Source organism: Sinohyriopsis cumingii, chromosome 1, assembly GCF_028554795.1.
Source record: "Sinohyriopsis cumingii isolate HCF-2022 chromosome 1, ASM2855479v2, whole genome shotgun sequence".
NCBI classification, from domain to species: domain Eukaryota; kingdom Metazoa; phylum Mollusca; class Bivalvia; order Unionida; family Unionidae; genus Sinohyriopsis; species Sinohyriopsis cumingii.
This window is the reverse complement of record NC_142961.1, coordinates 157,069,567-157,093,601: the sequence shown is the minus strand read 5'-3', so window position 1 is coordinate 157,093,601 and position 24,035 is coordinate 157,069,567. Positions and strand designations below refer to the sequence as shown.

The following is a 24,035-nucleotide window of genomic DNA, read 5'->3' as shown; positions in this document are numbered from 1 at the left end:
TGGTGTTTATTTGAGATCAACCTTACATTTAAACATACCGAAGGCACGTGTTGGCAACGCACAAAATCAGTTAACATGACATAATACGGAAATAACCTTGGCGATGAGGTCAATTCATTGGCAATAGGTGCACCGAAGATGGTCATGGTCTTATGACCGCTAGATGCATTAGCTGCAAATCAAATAGCAAAGCGAGCCGTTGATAGTATCAAACATTTAGCTGCAGATCGTTTGAAAGATATATTGCATTCGTTTAAATGGACTCGAGATCGATTATGGAAATTAGTGCCTCGAATACCACTATATGTTCCATTTATACTTCCTTCGATATCATCAATGCCAGCCCCTTTTAGTAAAATTATCAATGAAGTTGCTCAGCCACATATCGCAAAACGGATTATGGCTATCTGAAGCCGATTATGGCTACCTCGCAGAAAGAATTATAAGAAACCGTAATGTATGAAAAATGGCAAAATTGCAAGATACAACTGATTGTGCGTTTGGCATGGGTTCGCCTACCAGGACATCTCAGAGCACAAAACAGAAACCTAATAAATTACAGAATAGAATTACAAGAGCAGGAAACATTTCGAATTTTTCTCCCGTATGATGTTTTCATAGAAACTGAGTAAACTCTGGTGATGCTTTAGTTGGATTTGTAAACAATGGCGTCATGGCGTTGTGTGACAGAAAACATTATTCCATCGACGGAAATTAATTCTAAATAATCTCTACAAACTTTATATGGACACGACCATTCCCGGACTTGCCAAGTATAAAGACGATAAACGCTATCCAACGGCTCGTGTACGATATCGATGCAAGGATACATCTATTCATGCAGACCATAAGCAGTATACAGATGGGCAACGCTGATGTTGATATGGAGGACGTTGTCATGAACTAAAACAAATTTGTTGAGCAATTATAATATGCGATCAGATTATCGATAGACAAACTATGATAAACCCTCAAACATAGCGATGTTGTTGCAGTTGTTATAGGGTTTAACGCCATTTCAGCACAAAATATGAAGTACATGGCGGCGAGTATCATTGGTGGAATGAAAACCCAGGGAACCCCGGAAAGAACCACCAACCCACCATTAGTTACAGGCATGCTTTCTCGCATACTCACATTGGCCGAACCTAAATGTCGATAGAGGTGAAAGGGCAGTGATCCGTAGCGATGAGAGCTCCAGACCACTCGGCCTCTCGGCCACATCGGGCGCCTCTTAGCAATGTGGAAAAATACTACCAAAAAACTGCAACTTGACGAATCACCAAGAGAAACACGGAAGTCAAGAAATACACACGCATGTTTGTCGTCATTTATGCCATTTGCGGAATCACCACGCGGAAGCTGTTGAAATTAGTGATGCTAGAATTTGGCCACATTGATTATCATAGGTAAACTTTTCGGACTTGTCGGAGATATATCGATAGCAATCGATGATACAAGCGGTGCTGGTAAAATAATGTAGTTACTTACAGCAGCGTTCGCGAGTACGTGTATATTCAGAACGTATATCGGCTGCACAAAACAGTTTCAATAAAATTTCCAAGATGGCATCGATGGTATGAACGCTAAAGTAATTACCATGGGTGAGTTTAACACCGTGTTGGTGTCAAATGTAAAACGACCGACGCCTTTGTTCACAGTTACGGAACCGTGGCTTTAACAGCTCTGATTTACAGGCAGTGAAAATCTAAGAGTTGTTTGCCATTGCACTTATTGGGTTACACTCGCATAGTTTCACTATTTGAAACCCTAATTACCAATCGTATAGTTTCGTAATAGAGTGTTTTATAATATTTATCATGAAAAGAGCGGGGTATTTCGGTTACCGATTTAGGTTGAAGTCTTCTAACTCATATGACTATCCTCTTGTGTAGGTGCCTTATGGTACCTTTGTGTAGCTTTCCAGTCTCTGTACGATATTATAAATAGGAAGATTTTATCCATACAGAAGTATTTGCATATTACGAGCAATCGACTTCGTAATCCACGAAATGTCACACTCTTATAATTTTATTTGCACGGAAGCTTGAGCAAATTACATATATATGGTTTTTGTTGTTTCTAGCCTTCGTCCTCCGTTGCTTCGCAACTCCGTTGCCCCGACATTCTCTCTCCAACCAAAAGCCAAAACAAAAGATACAAACAAAACAAAACTAAGCCCAAACACTATGTACTATCTATTCTTTGGCTCAAATAGTAGTAAAATAAGTATGTGTTGGCTCAGTAACATAAGAAAATATATGTTAATCCATGCGACGTCCCGATGTTTACTTCACTATAATTAACAAACAACGTAAATAAGGAAGTATCCAGAATGTATTAAAAATTAGTATAATATGTTACTTTTGGTGTATATTAGTATATAATAGATAAAGATTTGAAGTTTCTGAAAATTTATATAGACATATTGAACAAATATTCACTTCACAGTGTCAACAGTACGAATGTTTAATGCATTGAATACTTAACAATCCCCGTAATCAATGCACAGCATGAAGACGGATGCTACGAGCACGCCCTGTATCCACAGAAGTTTTGTTATCCTTTTCTTAAATAGATTAGCTGTAAATATAGCAACTATATTCCACTACATGAATAGCATCCTTACGGATTGTCCAAACTAAATATTATGACAAAGGCATACATAACGTCAGAAAGCATATAAACAAAAATGTTTCGAATACTTTGGCTAGCTGGCTGAATTCTAGGAGTGTACCCAGTTTGCATGCTGCAAATTTAGTTTGAGATATCTAAATATTAAATGTAAAGGGTGTAGTAGAAGAGGTATTGTTAACACACGATAATAAGTTAAGCATAGATGATAAATATAGACTGTTAAACAAAGAGTTACAGAGGGTAAAGTATAAACGAATTTTCAAACATTATGGAAACAGGGAAAGACAGAATGATATGCAGCAGACCATAGCAGTATACATAGGTTACTTAATAGGATATAAACAGGACGCACAAGAAATTAAAGATAAAGCCCATGGATGGAGAAGTTATGTTAAATATATCGGTCTAATTTTATCTACATATATTCATTCTACAAATTGAAGATGGTACTCTACGAATATTAGAGTCCAAATCAAAAACTCAGCAAAACTCCCGCCATCAAAGCTGTAGTTGAAAATTAAAATTATTTAATAAAGTTTTCTGGAACATTCTCTGAATATAGGAAGCATCGTTGTATACGTTTCTGCACTTCACATACATTTTTGGACAGATTTTATCTCACTACTGGTGAGTATTCAAAGTATGATTCATACTTCCCTCATAATATTTATTCCGATTAAATGTTACTGCGTTTTAAGTTTTCTAAAGGCTGTTAAGGACGTTGTGAATTATTTAGCTTCATTTGATCAACTATGTCATTTCCTTTTTGTGGCAACACATCAAGTTCATTATTTACCTATCCCTTTACTTCAGAAATTTGTTGAATTCTGTGCTTTATGTTCTGTGATATTAACTCCTCATGTACACTTGTATATAGTAACTATGCACCTTGTTATGAATGATGTAAATTGTTGCTAACTATATTTGCAAGACAACAAGGTTGTAATTAATATAAGCACTTCTGCATAAAAGAGATGTTCATTATCAGAATTTTATTCTTCAGTAATAATTTCAGCCACCAATTCAGCTAATATATATATATACTTTCTCAGCCAATATTTCAAATGGATTTTTATGTAATACTTCACTTACTCTTTTAAATATTTCGAACTTATGAATCTCAATGTATATTTCGAGGAGTTATAGGAACTACATTTACAAATATGGTGAATTGACATCAGAAATAAAAACGACATTTGTCACGGAATGATGTAAAGGTTGTTAATTAAATACATGTACTCGGGTTTCGTTTCTTTTCGCTGTACAACGATACCCGAGGGTGATTATATCAGGGTCTATTGTATTTCGAAATCGTGAGTACGATTCGTCCTGTGCCACACGTGCAAGGTGCCTTTGATAAAGAATAACGAAAATTCTAAAGGTATAAATACGTTACTACATGTAAAGGACCTTTACAATACTAATGGTTTTGTCAGCAAGCGGCCTGCTTAAAGGATTCGCACAACTCCAGCTGTAGGGGTAGGTAATTTTTGGGTTTTATATGATAACTAGTGTAGTACCATATTTACCTTTACATGTTTTGTTATAGTTTTCTTTACATACCATAATGCGTGCATTTTTTATTCTTGTTGCGACGTAGTGCAGGATTTGTATTGGTAATGTAAAGTTACATTTTTTTTTAAAAAAGTTGTTTACTATTGTCTTATCGAGCAGGGTTAGGTTTACTATTGAACCTCTGTTTTGTAATTGCCATAATAATATAATCTTTATAACTTACCATGTATAACGTCCTTACGTTATGTCTGTATCAAGTTTAGTACACTGTATCGGGTATATTTTCAGCTGAGTTTTGATGGTAGGAATATCCGGGGTGTCCGGTGTTGTCAGAGGGTAGAAACGTCCGTGTGTCCGGAGCGTTTAAGGTGCCGGAGCGTCTAATGTCTAGCGTCCGGAATGTCAAGAGTGACTAAGGTGACCCAGCTGTAGAGCCGTCAAAGGACCAGGGGGTCCGGAGGGTCAATATTTCAAGTGTCCGGAGGGTCTAATGTTTCAAGTGATCATAGTATTCCGAGGGTCCGGAGTCTATATTGGTTGTGAAGTTGATTCGGAGGAGCTGTGGAGCGGATATGGTGCACGGGTGACGGAGTGCATCTCCGCACATGTATTTTTAGCTGTATGCTAATTTTGGGTTAGTAAGACCCAGTGTATTATTCAGGACTGGAAGGATAGATTGTATATCCGTTCTTGTTTAGTGACATAATTTCGCTACCTGAGCGAATACATTTTTTACTATGTGTAAAGACTTACATTGTTTACTATTTGAGTGAACTATATTCATCTTTCCATTATTGAATCATTTGTGAAATCATTTATCCTGTATTTTAGGGTTACTGAACTAAATTTATTTGTATATTTTTTCCATCTTTGAAACAGTGCGTTTTTTATGTTAAATAGATCCAATATTTGGATTACAAATACGCACACATCTTCATAATCCACTACTCATATAAATCGCCACATTAAACCATATATGTGTCGTCAAAACGTGTTCTGTTGTTAATCCGAAATATCCCACCCGGTTATCTTGTTACAACATTGATACCAGTTTATTAATACGTTAGCATCTTTAGTGATGCTAATTATAACTTAGCACGCTGTAGCTAAATTTTTCGTGAACTAGAGTATAAGAGGTTGAAGAAGTGGGTTAATATTTTCTAATTTCCATATAAAATCGAGAGAGAAAAATCACACGAGAAATTGAGATCATATGTTGAAATCGTAAACAAATGACTGCATGTGTTTGGCGTATTGTTGCAATTTGATCTTTAGTTTGACTATATACTATCATTCTTATCAACTATTTCATATTTATTGAAAAACATTACCTCTGTAGGCCTCAAATTCGCAAATCGTCAGTATGTTCTCTCCGTCTTCATCATGTGGTATGCTAACACTGATGATTGTGACTGGCACTGTAATATTTGCGTACAAGGAAATGTTGATTTCCCTTCCTGGTGCATCCCTTTCTTCGTGGTATAATATAAGCGATTTATTATCTCCAGTAATAGCCATAACTGTAAAGTGGCCTAGTCTTCGACTAAGCTTTGCATCTGAAATTAGAACAGTAAGTGGCTACTGAACATAATGTTGTTTTCTCAGACTTGGTCTACCACTTCCTTTTTATTCTTTTTATAGTTTGTTTTGACAGTATCACACCATATTAAATTCCCAATCTATCTAATTTTCTGCGTAGAACGATAAATAGGTTTCGTTTAGAATATTTTAACCATTCCTTTATTGATATTAAATGAAGGTTTTAATTCCATATATATATATATATATATATATATATATATATATATATATATATATATATAATAATAATTGTCCACATTATTAATAAATAATATCAACATTATTAAGACATAGTGCCCGCTGTTGGTTCCTTTGAACCCAGATGCTCAATACCAATGAACTGAATGACTCAAAGCTGCTTTGTTCATTGTCATTTATATTGAATGAGAATTGAATGTGCCTCCAGCTCAGGTGGAGCTTCCACATTTCACTAGGCTAACATTGCCTGTTGGGATGTTATCTTACCCACTTATGCACATTTAAAATGATTCTAACCGAACATACTTCATTAAGATTTGCATCCCAATAAGAATTCTGAATCAAGACAAAATTTAAAAATAAATTGTTTTGTTGTTTTAAGATTATTTAAGAAAGGCTAGCTACACATTATGCTTAAGGAGAGAAATAAATCAAGCAATATAAATTCTAGTGTTGCAATAAGAAGCTAAAACCACTGGCATACAGGTGCAGCGAGATGTGTAAATGTGCTAGAAAAAAAGACCAACATTAGAATGTATTTTGCAGTCAGACATTTGAGACAATGAGCACAGCGTAAGGGAAAGTGATCACAAAATAAGAACTTGTTTCAAAGTCGTCAAAAACTGACAGTGAAAGAAAACAATACTTCATGCCATTCAATAGTCTCCAACGAGGTGATTGAATTGATTGTTTATCGACATTAATATCTACCATCAATATATATACATATTTCAGAAATAGTTGTGTCAAACAACAGCATTTACAGCAATGCTAGTATTAATACTACAATGTTTTAAACAGGTGCAGATTTACGAGTTTAATTATATGTTCACAACACTGAAATAGCATTAACCCTACCGGTAATATAGAAAACACAGTTTATAAAGAGGTAGGAAATACATTAATTATTCGATGCCAGTAAATTAACACATTTGTATTATCCTAATGTGTCAGAACAACTTGAAGATCTCGAACAATATGCATTGTCTGTCTACGATGATTAAAAAACGGACACCGTTTATAGACAACAAAACTTTAAAACATAAGAATGCTACATTTAATGAAAATACATTATGACAGTATACATATTTTCTCGAAGAACGAGGAAAACAAAAGTGAAACAAAAAGGTGAGATGACACAAGAAGTGGTACTAGATTAGTTTCCAAAGAGCGAAAGACCCCAATATATAGCGATAGGAATGAACAGAACTATTTAAACTTTGAATATATAAATATTTCATTCAAAATGAAACAGAAATGGATGAATGGTATTTATCCAACTATTTATGTAAACTGACATTTCCTTCGTTTTGTCGCCTTAAATGTGATGCAGGCAAAACTTAGTATTATTAAACACAACACAATCTTTTTAAATGTCTACACGTATAAACTGACCGCGGAAATATTCAAAAACAAGACAATATTTTGGATGATAAAGCCTTCATAAACATACGGATTCGGAATGCATGTAATGTAAAGGACATGCAATTAAGTGGTATCTCTATACGACCAAAAAAGCTGAAACACAAGAGTAACACCATCAACGATAACAATTTGTCCCGCAACTTTGTGAACTTAATGCCATTGCTATTATATGTAAACGAAAATGGACTTGAACAGCGTCACTCCATGGTGTTTTGTTTACGTCATTAGCTATTTCTAAAACAATTAATTTGGTTCAGCCAATGCTACATAAGCAACTTTTATAGCTTGAGAAAACCGATTACCTTATGCTCTCTTGCGATGGATTTCACCATAATCAGGGTACTTATAGAGTAATTTCGGACTGTATTATCACATATAAATGAGGTTTGCCAGGAAGCTGCTTACTTTACAGATTTCTTCCTGACCAACATAAAGCCTGTAGGGCAAATACCTTACAGTAGCCTCTGCCCTGCCTAACTGTATATTGATTGTGTTGAGAAATGCGTACACCACTAACCTTTACCGGTGGCTTCCTGATCAATACAAAAATCATGTAAGACAAAATATCTTCTGTGAAGTCTGCCCTACTAAACCAGATATTGATTGTGTGTTGAAAAATGATCACACTAGTAACCTTCACGGGAGCAATCTTCAACTGTAGAGCTATATGAAATATAAAATTGGATTCCTGTTGTCTTTATTATGTATAATAAATTTGATGTTCCAGAATTTGTTCTAAATTTTAGATAGTCAGTCCTGTGTCATATAACGTCAAGTTATCAAATAGATTATAGTCTGTTTCAAGTTAGCAATTTTCTAACTGAACATAAGAATTTAATTCATTAATAGTTTGCTTGTATTCAAGGATAAGAAAATAATCTAGTTTTCATCATATAGTGAGATTATTCTTTTCGGATATATATAATTATACCCATTTACAAAGCTGATTATGATAAAAATAATCTCGTCGAGTGGATCTGAAGAAATGGTTTGATATGTTGGGAATTAATTGAATGTGTTCGCATGCGTTAGATATATAGTTGCATTCGTACTTCTATGAAATTCATTGTTGGTCTTTACGCGCATGAGTATGGTGTAAGATTATTTCATCTTTCAGTTACATTATAACTTAGACATCTCATTCATGAAATGGCATTCCCTGTCTATGTTAAAGTAAATTTTAAACAGTTTCATTATGTCAAATTATTCCATTAAATATAAATCATTGACCAAAATTAGGTCTTTTCATCACCTGAGACTGACATGGAACAAAGCGTAAATAGAAGTAAATTGCACGATAACACGTGAATTTTTTTTTATCAGCAATTAATACTTAAATCATATCTTTTATTGTTAGTGTTAATTTCTTAGCGTTAACTTTGGTCAACATTCTTGACCCATTGTATGATTTATTCATCCTAATGGGGAGATAACATAGACAAAGTGAAAAGAAAAAAAATTAGAAAAAAAATTAGAAAACTATAGAGGCATACATATGGAAAAACAGGTATGCGTACCATACATAAATGCAGTATACTACATCCTAAATGGAAAGGAAAGCATTTCTAAACGTGACATAGCCACTGTGGCCACATAATTGATCTCCCACTGATATATTTCAATATCTAATTAAGAAATAAATAACACAAATGTCAAACAAATTGGCTGGCCTATGAGATGTTTAACAGCTAATGGCAATCTGAATCATGGAGGACTTTGAACTTCTCGCAAACTTTATTATACAAATTATGTAGTAATTAGACGAACACACTTATATGAATTTTATTGACAAACATTTATATCATGTATCATTTCAGTGTATCCGTAAAACCTTGTTGACACATAACAAATTCATAACCTTCGGAAAACTATTCTTAGATATAAAATAGTAACTTTGTTTAACTTGGTTAGAGGTAAGTACAGTTAATATGTACATAGTGATGGTTTAATAATAACAGTTGTGATGATGAGTACGCTTTCATTTGAAGATTAAACATGTTCTATGCAATAAGTGGTATCCTTTGTTATCCTTTGAGAGTATAATTTTAAAACTGTAATTCTGAAGCTTTACCTCTAAAGTAGTGAATGGGTGCACTTTACGTACAATGGGAATTAGCATTACAGACCCCCCCCCCCGGGTTAGATTACGTACAATGGAAATTTAACATGGCGAAAAATCGTGGGTCAGATTACGTACAAGGGGAATTAACATGGCGATAAATCGTGGGTCACTCTACGTACAAGGGGAATTTAACATGGGGAATAGAGTTTGGGCTTGTTTAGGGACAAGGGGAATGGAACATGGGATTATTTTTTTTTAAATTTTAAAAAAATTTTTTTTAAAAAAAGGGGTAGGCAATTCAAAGACTATCTCTTTTCGAGAAATATGGCTGGCCCTGAAAAGGGCCTTTGGGTTTTCTTCTTCTAATTTCCTCCACCAAGTTCTTATTTTATCTCCTACACTCTTCTTCTCTTTCTTTTTTTTCTTCTCCTCCTCTTCTTTTTTCTTCTCTTCCTCCTCTTCTTTCTTCTTCTTTTCATTTTCTTCTTCTTTTTCAATTTTTTCGTTCCAATTGCGTATTCTTATTCTTTCCTCTTCATCCTCCTTCTCCTCCTTGATCTCTTTCATGACACCACTAATCTTGTCCTTTGCTTTCCTTAAGTTATTAATTTCCATCTTCACACGATGGGGACTATAGGAATAATGGTCTTCAACCAGTCTTAATAGCATCTGTTCCATTATTCCTAAGTTGTCTAAAACGTCTTGCAAGGTTTGTAATTTGTCCATTTGGTTTGACGCCATCTTCTTTGTATTCTTTGCAGAATGGTTTGAACAACTAATACTGTGGGTTCTTATACGAAAAGCGCGAACGTGAAGGAAAACATCCCCCTAAAACATAAAATGGATCTTACCTAGATGATGACCAACATCGCGCGGACGTGAAGGAAAACATCCCCCTACTTTCTCATTTCATATAATATAACCCTAACTATACTCTCCACATTTGCTAAAAAACCCATAATCTACTATTCACACAAACATACCTGAGCTCTTACAAACACACAAACACACTAACACATACCCTCACAATATCTTAATAAAGAGTTAGTGTTTATTTTCACACTACTCTACCTACACACATTGGCAAATCGATCGTTATTTCTTTTCTAGAGTATTGGGTAGCCCTGAAAAGGGCTGTTTTTTTTTAAACTCCAGATGCACCTATCTAATGGTTGCACCTTCCTGGCCTGGCGCCGCACACGCATCTTCTTCCCCAGTCTTCTTTCACCTTTCTTCTGGGGAGCGCAGAGGGAGGATGATTCGCTTCAGCACCCCAATCCTCTGTTTCAGGAATATTAAACGACATCATCTCTTCTCTTTTCTTTTCCTCCTCTTCCCTCTGTCTTCTCTCCTCTTCTTCCTTCTGTATTCTTGCTTCTTCTACGATAGCCTCCGCTGATAGTTCGTTTACTATGCGCCTGGCATATTCCAGGTGCATCTGGAGTTCTAACAGTTTCACTATTCTGCTATTCATTCTTCTGGCTGTGTTGATCAATCAACAAGGGTAGCTGGACTGCCGAACGAGTTTCAATTTATACTGAAAGCGCGGACGTGAAGGAAAACAACCCCTAAAAACATAAAATTCATCTTACCTAGATCATGACCAAGAAACAACAACAACGCGCGGACCTAAAAGAAACACTCGCTCACTTTTTTATGCTACCCATCACTTCAATGGACTATCCACATACGCAAAGCAATCCAATCTAACCCAAAATATACACCTCAAACAGCCCAAAAAAAAAAAAAAACAAACATCATTTTAATCTACTATCCACACCAACCTACTTTATCACTTACAAACACAATTACACTAACACACAAACTCATACCCTCACATTTTTTAAGAAAGAGTTAGTGTTTATTTTCACACTACTCTACCTACACACATTGGCAAATGGATCGTTATTTCTTTTCTAGAGTATTGGGTAGCCCTGAAAAGGGCTGTTTTTTTTTTTTGTTTTTTTTTTGCTATGGCATTCTTTTTTAGTTTCTAAGAATGCGATGTCCTCTGAGGATAGACTTTCTGGCGATAGGTCTGCTTCTTCGGAAAGAGAAGAAGAATTCTTTGGTGTCGATACGACAATCGACAAAGCCTCTGTCAGCTTCAGGTTGCTGCTGCTGCTGCTGTTGCTGTTGTTGCTGCTGTTGCTGCTGTCTCTGAAGTCTGTACTTCTCTGTCCATTCTTCTTTCTCCCTGTTCATTTCTTCTCGGAAGAGCTCTTCTATCAGGTCTTCAGTGATTTTTAACATTCTCACATTCTCTATTTCTTCTGGCTTCGGTATCAGACTGTGTCTGACCCTATGCAGATTCACGTAGGCTTCGTTGAGCTTAGCTAGTTTGGAGCACATCTTCTTAGGAGGATGAGTCGACAATGGATGGCTAGACTGGGAACAACCCGGTTCTTAAAGTTAAAGCGCGGACGTGAAGGAAAACATCCCCCACACGGTTTTCGAGCCGCAACGTTCATGAGAGGGATAGTAAGAAATGAAAGAGCATCAATCCAACATTCTTATAGCTAAACAAAAGACAAAGGCATTTTTTCTAAACACAACATTTTTATTCAAAAATCACTTAACACTAAACAACAACATTTTTAACAATAATCCAACACTATAACATCAAACAATTTTTTTCAAATCACAAACATTTTTTTCTTCAAATACAATCTACTTTAAACAAGGCTGACAACGTTGTGAATGAAATTGTGATTTCCACTGTTGGAAATCATTAGGCCATTGATGGACACTACGTTTCCTAGCTTGAGACAAAAGATAAGCATAATGGTCACAAAACCATCGATCTACTTTCACATCGTTTCTAGCAGAAGAACGAGGATCAAAATGAGTCACTAAATGTTCTAAGGAATAGCCCAGGCTGCGATGATGCAGAAAATACACACAATATTGTCCACACACCAAGGAATCTGTGCCTTGTAATTTCACGTTATTGAATCGGGTGGTTTGAGCATTTCTTCTCATAAAGTCGATGATATCGTCTTCCAAAGGGGGCAATCCGTACGAATCGAAATATTCCACACAGTCTTCTTGAGGAAAGTAGACGGCTACCCAGTGGGTTCCTGGGAGATGACTGTCGTCCGTGTTGATCACGTAAGCTTGATGGTCTTTAGGTTTGCGATGAGGGAGTTCATCTTTAGCACAGACGACAGGATTCCAAGAAGACGTATACGAACTGTGGTTCAAAAGGTAATAAAGTTCCCAGGTATCCATTGTTTTGTGTTTGTTTTCTTCTTCACAGGTAATAATACGTCGTCAATTCGATCCTGACTTTTTGCTTGAAAATGTCTGACGAATAAACGGTTATTCGTTCTGTTTCCTCACTCTGATTCAGGAGAGCTTCGATACGATGGATCTCTTGAGTGGTTAATGCTGGACAAGAATGTTCACGCAAGTCTTTATACCACTGGTGCAACACGTCTTTGTTCGAGATGAGACTCCAAGCTTCGTCCAGATACTCGTCCAATTTTTCTTCTTGACTTAACATCAGGCATTTATCGTGTTGAATTTGACTGGGATGATCGTTTTGACATCCATAGCAATTTTTCTTGATCAATTCCGTTATTTTGTCGACCAAGTGTTTGGCAAAACAGGAGACTAAATGGGCTTCTTGTTCTGGCCATCTCGACTTCATCATGATATCTTCTTCGTCTTTGTCTTGAGATTCTTCTCCTTCCACGGTCTCCTTACATTCCATCTCCAAAGTTTCTCCACTAGGTAAAGAGGGATAACAGTCTTCCATGGCTTTCTAATAATCTAGAATGACTTCTCTCAAACTGTTGATTTCTATGGTATTATCGAATTCTGCATACAGGATGACGTTCACTGTCGCTGGTAGAGGATTTACAAACTGAAGTTCCACACGAATCTGGCCAGATTTTATAGGGTGGAAATGTCCCTCGTCGCTGCCTTGGTCTGGAGTGAAATCGAAAGCCCACAAAGCATAGCCTCCTGCATAATCGTCATACTCAATGCCGTGACTGGTGTTGGTTCCTAACTGGCCGGTGGCTTCGTACAGGGACAAGTACGATCTCAAGTAATTTTTGTTCTTGTCAGTAAAGTTAGGTTCGAAAGGTCGGGTACACAAGGTCTTGCCATCACGACTGACTTCGATTTTCTTCACTAAAAAGTGTTGAAAGTTGAAAGGATTTTCAGTGAAGGCTCCGTTGAAGGCTGAATTCGTGACCATACCAAGGATTAAACGCTTGGGTAACTGTCCTTGAAACAGATGATCTTCGGTTATGGATTGAAGGTTAGCGGGAATGGTGAACGTTTTCACTTCCACACGTCGGATGGGATACTTGGCGGTCGTTCTGCTCAACGTCTGACTGATGTCGTTTGCCACTTTAGGTAACACTTCTACGCGTCGTACGTAGAGTTTGGCTTCTTGGATTATGCTTTTAGGAGCCTTAGCAGAATCAGCAGCCATCAAATGGAAAGCGGCACTGCTGCGATTCAGTCTCAAGCGGACATTCACCCCGTTCAGCAAATATTTCTCTTGCAACCACATGTCCAAATGCAAACGATCCATCAGTTCTAAACTCCTCTTGTTTAAGATTTTCTCTTCTCTTGCCTCAAAGCCGGGATTGCTTCCATCTGTTTTTTCGAACTTGTTCGCTTCGTCAGCTACCCACAGCACGCAGGCATTGAGATGACTATCCTTGGCATCTATTCCGTACGTCAAGAGATTTTCCAAGTAGGCACGGTAAGGGTAAGTATCCATGCTGCTGCTGACTAGTTTGTTATTCAAGTACAAATCCACTGAGCTGAACAAGGAATGCATGAAATTGTTGACGGGAGCTATTTCGTCAGCGTCATCTACTCCACTATCATCTTTTTCTAGAACTTGGACTTTCAAGTACAAGTAACTGCTATTCAGATCGATGTAATCTTCGGGCTGCCCCTTGATTTCAAACTCGATGGGAGCGGAATCGGTCAGTGTGGAGATGGGATTAAATTCCACCCATTGGGATTCTTGCATGGTCATCATGGTGGGGGGCATGGCAAACAGATCCAGTTCCGTCTTGGAACAGGCGCAAGACTCTCGGTGCATCATTTTTTGTTGTTGCTGTGTTTCAATAATCGAAAACGTCTAAGTCTCGAACAGTTCTTCTTTTCTTGGCCTTTCTCGCTTGAAGTCTGGTGAAAGGGTGTTTTCTTCTTCGTCGTCTCTTTCTGCCTTGTCCTTGCTGAATGCTTGACTCGGTAGCGTGCAGGGCATTTATAGGTGTGTCTCGTCGGCCCAAAATGTCTTTGCCCGTTTGCAGCAAGACATTTTTGCCAGCCCTCATGAAGGCTTCTTTAGGGTTTTGTTTGTCGATGATGACATTTTGGAGAAATTCTTTGCCTTGTGTCAGTGCCGCATCTTTCAAGGCGTGCAATCCGCGTGTCACCATCGGTTTCAACACTGGGGCCACCGAACGAAAGGCCGATTTTAACATGTCTCCTAAACCGTGTCCTCGCTGTCGAGCCACCCCTTGGTACACTGGATACATGACTTACGAGTCGTGAGAGAACCGTTTTCGAAAATGGAGTTTCACCGTGACTTTTCCTTTGGTGAATGAAATATTTTGTCCCAAATCTCCTTTTATAGTAATGTTGACCGTGTCCAAATACGACTTGCTGACCGGCAAATAGTGAGGATGGACAAATTCGCGGTGGACGTGGTAAGTGTTTCCACCTTCCTCGTCAGCGTTCGTGGCAGAATCCACTTTGAAAGGAATGACACGCAGTAACGGCACGGAGATGTGTCCCACCACGTTGTATTCCACCACATCGGAGTACACAAAGATCAAATTCAGTCCTTGGTTCAGTTCTACCGGGGTACGAAAATACTGGCCAAAAGTCACGTTGTCGTAAATGACTGGTAATTCGGGTGGTGTTTTTTGTTCTAATTTCTTCCTCAGTTCCATGTCCCCGCCCAACATGTCAAACAATTCAGGACAAAATATAATGGAGACGATTTTACTTCGCTCAAATTTCATCAAGAAGCGACGAGCTACTTTGTGGTACTCCATGGTGACACTTTTGTTCTTGACATTGGCATTATCCTTCTTAAAAACTTCCCCAAACACACCATTAAACTTGGAGGCTATGGCGCTGACCAAATGATGACCACTGAAATAATAGCCTGGGAGAATGGACAAGTTGTAGGTCCACGTTTTAGTTTTCTCATCATAGGTTTTATTGGTATATGTGCTAGTCTTATCCAACTCCTCTTGCAATTGTTTGTCATGAACTTCCACCTGAAAACAATTTTGCTGGGGAATGACATTGAGGACTTGGGTCGGGTGAATCATTTCTACTAAAGCCACTTCCCAATGGGCTTCGTGATCTAAGGGGATGGCTTGAGGTAATTTGGCCGTGTAACAGCACAACGTGTTGTTGGGAAACACCTCCATGGAACTGTCACTGGGTAAAGTTAAGTAAAATTGGTTTTGGTGACTCATAATTCCAGAGTTCTGTGGCTGTCCGAGGGGTTAGTGGATGTCAGAGGCGTGTCTCCGCCCAAAATGGGGTTCTGGTTGTGGTTGTTGGAGTGGTGACTGGCACTGGCACTGGACACAACGTTCCCGTTCGAGGAGAATTTCAGGGAGGGATTGGGAAGCAGGTAACCGATGCAACTGCTCAATAAAATGGTCCACAATTGTTTGTCTCCTTGTTGCAAACTCAAATTGGCGATGGCTGCCCCGATGACACAATACACCACGAAGATTTGGCAGAAAAAGACGATTTGCGTTTTAGGCACACGTTCTCCACACCACACCCACAAGGGTTGTTTTTGTAAATCTTGCACAGAAGAACTAGGGGAAGAAGGACTGGTCGACGTAGCTGCGTCTGATGTGTGAAAGGGCATGATGGTCACTTCTTCTTTTTATAGTCGATGACTTGCGAAGCGTCGATCCAAGAATCGAAACTGGGTGGATATCCTTTCCAACGTACTTTGACTTCTTTGACACGTCGTTTGCCTACTTTACGGGTTCTGCGTTCGAGAATGCTTTCGATGTCGTACACGTCGTCTTCTTTTTTGGTGACACGTTGTAACTCGGGCAAATAAAACGTTCCTTTGAGTACTTCTCCGTTCATGTCTTCCAATTTATAGACGGCAGGATGACGGCCATGTACTCGTCCAGTGACGCGAAACAGTTCGGTCGTCCAGTTAGGTAAGTAACCTTTGTCGAAAGTGCGTTTGGTTTTGCCAATGCGCACCCAATCTCCTACGGTCAACTCTCCACTTTTCTTGGGGACAGCCCTCGTCGGGGATGTACCGAACAGGCGCTCGAACACCAGCACTTCGTTGTCGGGAGTCACGTCTTGCGGGGCACGTCCGATGCTTCGATGGTAAGATTGGTTGTACGCTTGCACCAGGTGCGGTAAGATGTCGATGTACTTCAGAGCGTGGTGATGCGTAAAATATTTCCACATGCGTTCTTTCAAAGTGCGTTGAAAACGTTCCACGATGCTGGCTTTGGTTTCGGGATTCTCGGTGGTAAAAAAATGAATGTCACGTTTCTTTAATTCTTTTTGGAAAGCTTGGTTCAGAAATTCGGTGCCTTTGTCCGTTTGCCATCGAAGAGGGCGACGACCGCTTTGTTTCAACACCCGTTGCAGGGCTCGCACTAACTCGCTGCTCGATTTGGAAGTCAAAGGCACGACCCAGGCAAATTTGGAAAAGACGTCGATGACACAAAACAAATATTTGTAACCACGATTGTAGCTGGCCAAATGAGAGACATCGGCTAAATCGGCTTGCCATTGATGATCGATGCCTTCCACTCGGGTGCGACTTCTGGCAAACTTGCGTCGAATGGGTTTGTGTAAAGTGTAGGTAGCTTGTTCTTGTAACCATCGTTGCACTTGAGGTAAACGGAGACTTTTCAGTCGAGTTTTGGCAGCACGATACAATTTTTGAACTCCTGCGTAACCTGCAGGATGCGAGGGATCGTAGTAAATGCTGGCTAAGACTTTTTCCATTTTTGTGTTGGTGTGTTAATAAGGCACCCACTCTTGGAAGAGGCTACTCTTTTTCTCTTGGGGTATTTTCTTGGATTGCAAGGCTTTGCGTGTGCGACCGGCAATAGGTGTCGAAGAGGAGGAGGATGTCTGAGCGGGGGATATCGGTTCTTGTTTCACTTCTGTCTTCACTTCTGTCTTCACCTTCTTTTTCTCTTGTGAGGAAGAAGGGGTGGCCATCATCTTTTTAATCCATCCAATTCTGGAGGTAGGTGGTGTTGTTAACTTGCGTACTTTTTCTGGTGGAGTTTGAAACCCTTCTTCTTCTTCTTCTTTTCCTTTTTCTGTCTTGGTCACTGGTACTGGTACTGGTGATGGTGCTGGACTTTTCATCAAGGTCTTAAAATCTTTCAGAGTGGGTAGAGCTGTTTCGTCTAAAGCTTTCTGGTGAAAGAGTTGCAGTCGTTGCAAGAGTTGACCGTACTTTTGCGATTTTTCTGTTTCGGACAAATCTTGGCGATCCAGCAAGGATTGCAATTCGTGTTGTAACTGGGACATCTCGCTCAAATTGGGATTGGGAGGTAAATGCGGGGTGCGTTGTTCTTGCCACCGATGGTATTCCATCCATCGTTTGTAAGGCACTAAAGCTAGTTTTCGTCCTTCCATGGGGTTGTCAGGGGTGAATTCTGAGATCTTGGGACTTCCGAAGGCCTTTTTATCTTGCTCCCACCAGTCCTCCCAACATGGTTCCCAAGACTCCTTTCAGTATGGGGCCTAACAAGAGAGGTAAAATGCCTCCACGTTGGACCAACATCTTCTTTTTTTGACGAATGGGAATTTTCTTTTGAACCATTTTCCGAAGAACGTGACGATGTTTGCCTAAGCATTGTTTCTGGTGTTTGGACAAAGGGATCGTGCCTTTCAAAACGTTCAAACAACATTCGCACACGGTATCGATGACCTCTTTGGAGGCCGTTTGAATGAGTTTTTTTCGTAGGGGTGGAGAAGCTTTGGACAGGACAGATAACAGGTCCCCATGTTTGGCTAAACGTGGTGGTAGTCCTTTCCTTTTCTTTCCTTGGGGTTTTCTGGAGGGTGACATCTTTGAGTCTTTAGGAGCACCTAAAAACACTGATACCCTACTCGGTCACAGGCCTTTTTTATACTGGAACGCGTCGCCACTGATTGTCTTTACGTTTTATCAGTTTGAGGACAGGCATGACACGTCGTGCAGGGGTACGTAACGGACTAAATCGAGCCAGTTCTTGCTTGGACAAATCCAGTAAACTTTGTAACATGCCCGATCTTTCTTGAACTTTGATTTTGGGAGAAGGTACTTTGTGAGCAGCAGCCACTGCCGCTAAATTGGAAGGTCCTGCCACTGGGGAAGTTCTTTTGGGGGTCATCAACGGAGAAGTTCTTGGTGTAACCAACGTCTCCAAGTACTCTTCAGTTCCTGGTGACATCAACGGAGAAGTGGACAAACGTGAGGCTGCCGGAGACGTTGTGGCAGGTCGTGGCTTGCGAGTGTAAGGTTGCGTCCTGGCCGAAGTGCCTCTCTTGCGACTAGTTTTCTTCTGTGGACTTTTTCTCTGTTTCTTTTTCTTGGGGCTTCTTTTCTTTTTCCGGGGTGATGGTGGTGGTGTCTGGTAAGAGGAGGGTCCCGCCACTGGAGAAGTTCTTCGTGGGGACTTGGTCTTTTTCTTTTTCTTCTTGGGGCTTCGTTGGACTTTTGTCTTAGGGATAACTTTGGGGGCATTAGGATCCCATCTTAAGAGTGAGCGAATGATGACCCCTCCTAGAGTACCGCTCCCTCCAGGTTTCAAAATGATTTGTTTTTTGGTTTGAGTGTCGATGCGGGGATCGGCCAGTTGGACCAAAGCGACTTTGTTTCGATCGAAAAAGCGTTGGGTTTGATGAGGAATCTGAATGATTCCTTGGAGTAATTGACGTGCCGTCACCGTGAACCATCGTAAGACTTCTTTGAGACTAGCTTCTAAGACACGAGCTCGTGTTTGTGGATCTTTTTCTCGGCTGATGCCATACAAGGCACGAATCAATTTGACGGGAAGATGCGACTGAAGGGACGTCATGTTCACACTGTGTGAGACAGACGAAAAAGGGTCTGAGGTTTTTATAGATTTTTTCATGGGGAGTGAAATGAAGTCGAGGACGGAGACGTGTACAGGACAGGCCCTCCGTCTTGGCACCAGTGGTGAAACAAGTGGGTACGAAATCGCAAATCCTCGGGGGTCGTAGGTTTCAAATCGACGAGCAAATAGGCGTGTGGAGTTTGAGTGGCATCGTCGTACGCCTGAGTAAGCCAAGGCGTTCCTAACTGTTTGGCTAAGACTTGCACTTGCGATTTATCTCGAGGGCTTTTAAACAAGACCACGTAATGCGCATTGAGACTGATGGTGCGATGGGCTTTACTTTGTTGAAACAAATTTTGGGTGATGTAAACGACACTGGCATTACGGTGATGCCCTTTGCGCGTGAACCACAGTTTAATTTCTTCTTCGTCTTCTCCTAACATGTCGTCGAAAATGACCAAATGGGTTAGACGGGAGTCAGAGACGATGCCATCGTCTTCTTTAGGAATGCCTTCCACAAACACGATGGAATCGCCTTGACTTTCTCGCAAGAGGCTGTACGCCGATTGCCACTCTTTGTAACACCACACGATCCGTTGAGGGGGTCGATCGATCAAATGATGTTTATGTTCGATCAAACGTTTGACGAATTCGGTTTTGCCTGAACCGCTAGGTCCAGCAATGAGCATGTTAAAGGGATGGCGAAGATACAAAGCCTCCCAACTGGCACGATCTAAGTGTTCGTCGATGACTTTGACAGTAGAGGAAGAGGGAGCAGAGACAGCAGAGGTAGCCATGGTGTGAGAAATGTCACTTGTGACACGAAAAACAAACAAGACAAGAGTTTATATACTTTTTCAGAACACGTTTATTGAATGTTTCAAATATGAACACGAAAGACAAAAATACATACAACCCAAATAGTGATGTACAGGAATATAAAACACAGCAAAGCGATCAAAGTGGAATATAAACAAGTGTCTGTACAACATGTTTTGGTTAACCAAGATGTCCTAGGGACAGTGTGTAATGTTCTTACAGTCTCTACATGAGGTATTGTCACACAAGTGTCCTCCCGTTATGACCTTTCAGGAATGTCCATGACAGTCCTGTCCTGAAGCGAGTGGTTGTTCTCGGTGACGGGTTCTTCTGGCACCGTCACTAACACAGGTTGAAAAGTAACTTTTTTCCTTGAACAACTCTTGTGCATACTGGGCCACTTCTTGGGTCCAAGCCTCAAAACCCCCCTTTTTCCAGTCACGAACATCTGTCCAATGAGGGTGTAAGTCACAAGCTACACACACATCGTCATACACGTCTTGGGTAGCTAAAAGTTGACGAATCTTTTTTTCCTGTTGAGGTCGAGAAGTATCCAGATGAAACCGCAAGGCTTTGAGCAAAAGGAGTTTTTCGTGACCATTTAAGGCCATGGAGGTGGTAAGTACTGATCGTAAAGAGTCCACAAAGAATCGGCTGGTAAACGAAATCCCAGAAAACAAGTCACTAAGACACACACCACTTGTCGTCCCAAATTGAATGGATACAGTTCTTGTAATAATCGATGGTAATGATCCACGGTTTGAATATGGTCATTGAGTTCCTTCCACGGAATCTGTTGGATGACATGTGACATAAACCGTGGCATGGCAGCCTGTTTTTATATTCTCTTTTTTTCGGATGCAATAGACGTACTTTCTAGCCAGAGATCTTCGTTCTCCAGTAGGGAATCTAAATCTTGCATACTGTAACCGAAACGTCAGAGTTCGTTTAGGTGTTTCCTCTTCCTCTAAGTAGATTCCACGTAAAATATGTTGGTAATCCTTTAACTTGTCTTCCTCAATGTATTGCTGTAGGTGAATCTCGAAGTAACCATAATCATGAACATGTCGATCATTAGCGACCTCAAAGTTTTGAACAAGGTCTGACCATTGAAAGAATTTCTGACGAATCAGTTCTCTTATACCATTCAGGTACCAGTGGTTAAAGATCTGGTGACGTATCGGATGCAATTGTTCTTTACGTTTCACTTGTATTTTCACCAGCTCTCGGTAAATGCGTTCTCTCAACTCCACAGGCAAAGCACGAATGTTCTCTTGTAAAGTATCCATGAATAGGTCATACTAAATCCTCTTTGGTCTGACACAAGAAATGTACTCTTTGCACAAACATGGTTTCACTTCAGTGTCGAATTTAAATCGTTGAGTCACTAATCTACACATTACAATTCGTTCAGAAGTTTCCTCTTTCACCAAGTTGACATTGTGTTTAAGATGTTGGTAATTCGTTAACTCTTCCTCTGGAATTCGATGCAGTACGTTTACAATGATGTAACTACAATCGTCCATACCAAACCAATCCTTTTTAAAACTAGAGGATCGTTGATCAATGTCTGTCCAATGGAACACTTTCAATTGAATCAGTCCTTGTATAGCCTTCAGGTACCAGTGGTTTAAACACCGGTGACGTAACGGATGCAATTGTTCTTTACGTTTCACTTGTATTTTGACCAGCTCTCGATAAATGCGTTCTCTCAACTCCACAGGCAAAGCACGAATGTTCTCTTGTAAAGTATCCATGAACAGATTATTATGGTAAAAAGTTACTTCAATGTCTCGGTCCCACTAAAGGTAAGTAATGACAATTCGGTGACCATCGAGCATGTTCTACGTAGGCCGAATCTTGCGGTTCCCAGTGGTGAAGTGACACACCGCAACTGAAGCACTTGACTTTATCTCCTTCGCCCAAGTAGAAAAATCCGGCTCTGGCTAATTCTTCGGGGGTCGGTCCTCCCAGATACTTTGGCCATTTTCCTTTGAACGATTGAAGACGATTTTCAAAGTCGCAGTATTCCGACAAACGCACAGGAAACGAATATTCGTCTTTCACAGGTTCGTTTCGATGAGGGTTGGGTGACAGGAACAGGAGTTTGCTCAGGGCTGGATGACATCCGTAGGGGGGTAGACGTGAAGGTGAACATTCCCCTTTAAAACGAAACCCAGTAAAATGTCTAAGAGGACGAGCGGCATCGCTTTCGCATCCCTCAGGTTTGACACGCACAGCATCACTTTCCATGACAGGGGCAGTGAGAACAAAGTTCCCATGATGCTTTACGGCATCGCTCAGGTCACAACGTACAGCATCGGTCCCATCGCAAGGCTCACAATCGCACTCGTCTGCAAACTCCGTTACGCAATTACAATGGTAACCACATGGACAATCGCAGTTTCCTTCCGGACATTTTCCGTCGCAATGCATGGGTCTTATCCATCCAGTATTAGTCACACTAGAGGAAGATACAACTTTTTTACAATCCCCAAACTGAAACGATGTCTTTTTCAAAGTATTCATCTTGTTCGCTCGGTCTTGGTAGTCACAATGAACTATCGATCTTGACCATAGCCCCTTTTTATACTAGTCTCAATGCAGTCTCCAGCTTGTACATCTTTCCTTTTTTACGTTTTTTATGTCTTGTTTCGGAAGGTACCGTCTCTAAGGTACCGTCAACATTGTACCGTAGTGTAATGGGTGGAAAGGCCATAGAAAGGTAAGGGCAGTGCGGAGACCATCGAGTATGTTCCAGAATAGCTGAATCTTTATAGATACATAGATCCATTCGTAACTTCAGTCCGCAAGCGAAACACTGTACCTCGTATCCCAATCTTGACTCAGGTCCCAAGTAGACAAATCCTGTTCTAGCTAAAACATGCGAAGAAGGTAATCCTTCCCTATCCGTAGGCCATTTCTGAAACGTGTCCAATCGACGGGCACAATCACAATAGTCAGGTAAGAAGATTGGAAAATGGTAGGGTTTGAACTTGGAGTTCTCATCGGGTTTCTCACTCGATTCTTGCTGTGGCGAAGTCATCTTTCTGGTGGGGTAACTATCCTCTTACAACCAATGTTTTATACCAACGTGTCCATACGGTAAGGTGAAATGATTGGGAAGTCGAACTCGCTTCTGGTACACGATTTGATAAACTTTTTCCAAAGGTCGACTGACGATGTGGTAAGTGGGTAAACGTACAATCTTGTTCGGTTGGTAAGTGGTCACTTTAAAGTTTCCATCCTCTCCCGATTGCAAGGCTGCTTTCAATACCCCAAAGTTGACCACTCGACTGGTACGATAATTCAGAGTCAGTCCTTTCACTTTGCACGTCGTGTGCACTTCTCCTTGTTTGTCCCGGTATTCGTAGCCGTAATTTTTGGGACCACCACTGACGAAACTTAGAATCTTGTCGTCGGGATGTTCGTCTGTCCAGGCTCCTAAACGGTCTCCTTCGATGTTAGGGTGATGTTGAATCGGGTGATGGATGTAAATGCAACTGTCCGTGTCAAAGTACAGGACGCGTTCCCCTAACAGTTCTAAAGCTTCGTACAATTTTAAGCGAGCATGGGCTGTCACGTAAGCCGCAATGATGACATTTCCAAAAGGGTCGTCTTGTACAAAGTCCAGATCTTCTTCGTAATTGACCAAGATCAAATCCTCACGAACGACGTCCACGTGTTTCATGTATTTGGTTTTGTCGTGAATCATCTGAAAGTAGCGGGAAGGT

General features: G+C 40.1%; 1 protein-coding gene across 5 annotated transcripts in view; it reads right to left on the bottom strand.

Annotated features, from left to right (window-relative positions):
* The window catches only part of LOC149808212 (receptor-type tyrosine-protein phosphatase epsilon-like), a 186,642-nt gene that overhangs the window by 93,059 nt on the left and 69,548 nt on the right, over positions 1-24,035 (bottom strand). For 4 of the 5 annotated variants that reach the window (XM_089974912.1, XM_089974938.1, XM_089974922.1 and 1 more), the window contains one exon: positions 5,484-5,708. The exons of the other annotated variant lie outside the window; for it this stretch is intronic. In XM_089974912.1, coding sequence (XP_089831038.1) covers positions 5,484-5,708 — 225 coding nt within the window. The remainder of the gene's footprint in view (positions 1-5,483; positions 5,709-24,035) is intronic. 5 annotated transcript variants of the gene reach the window in all.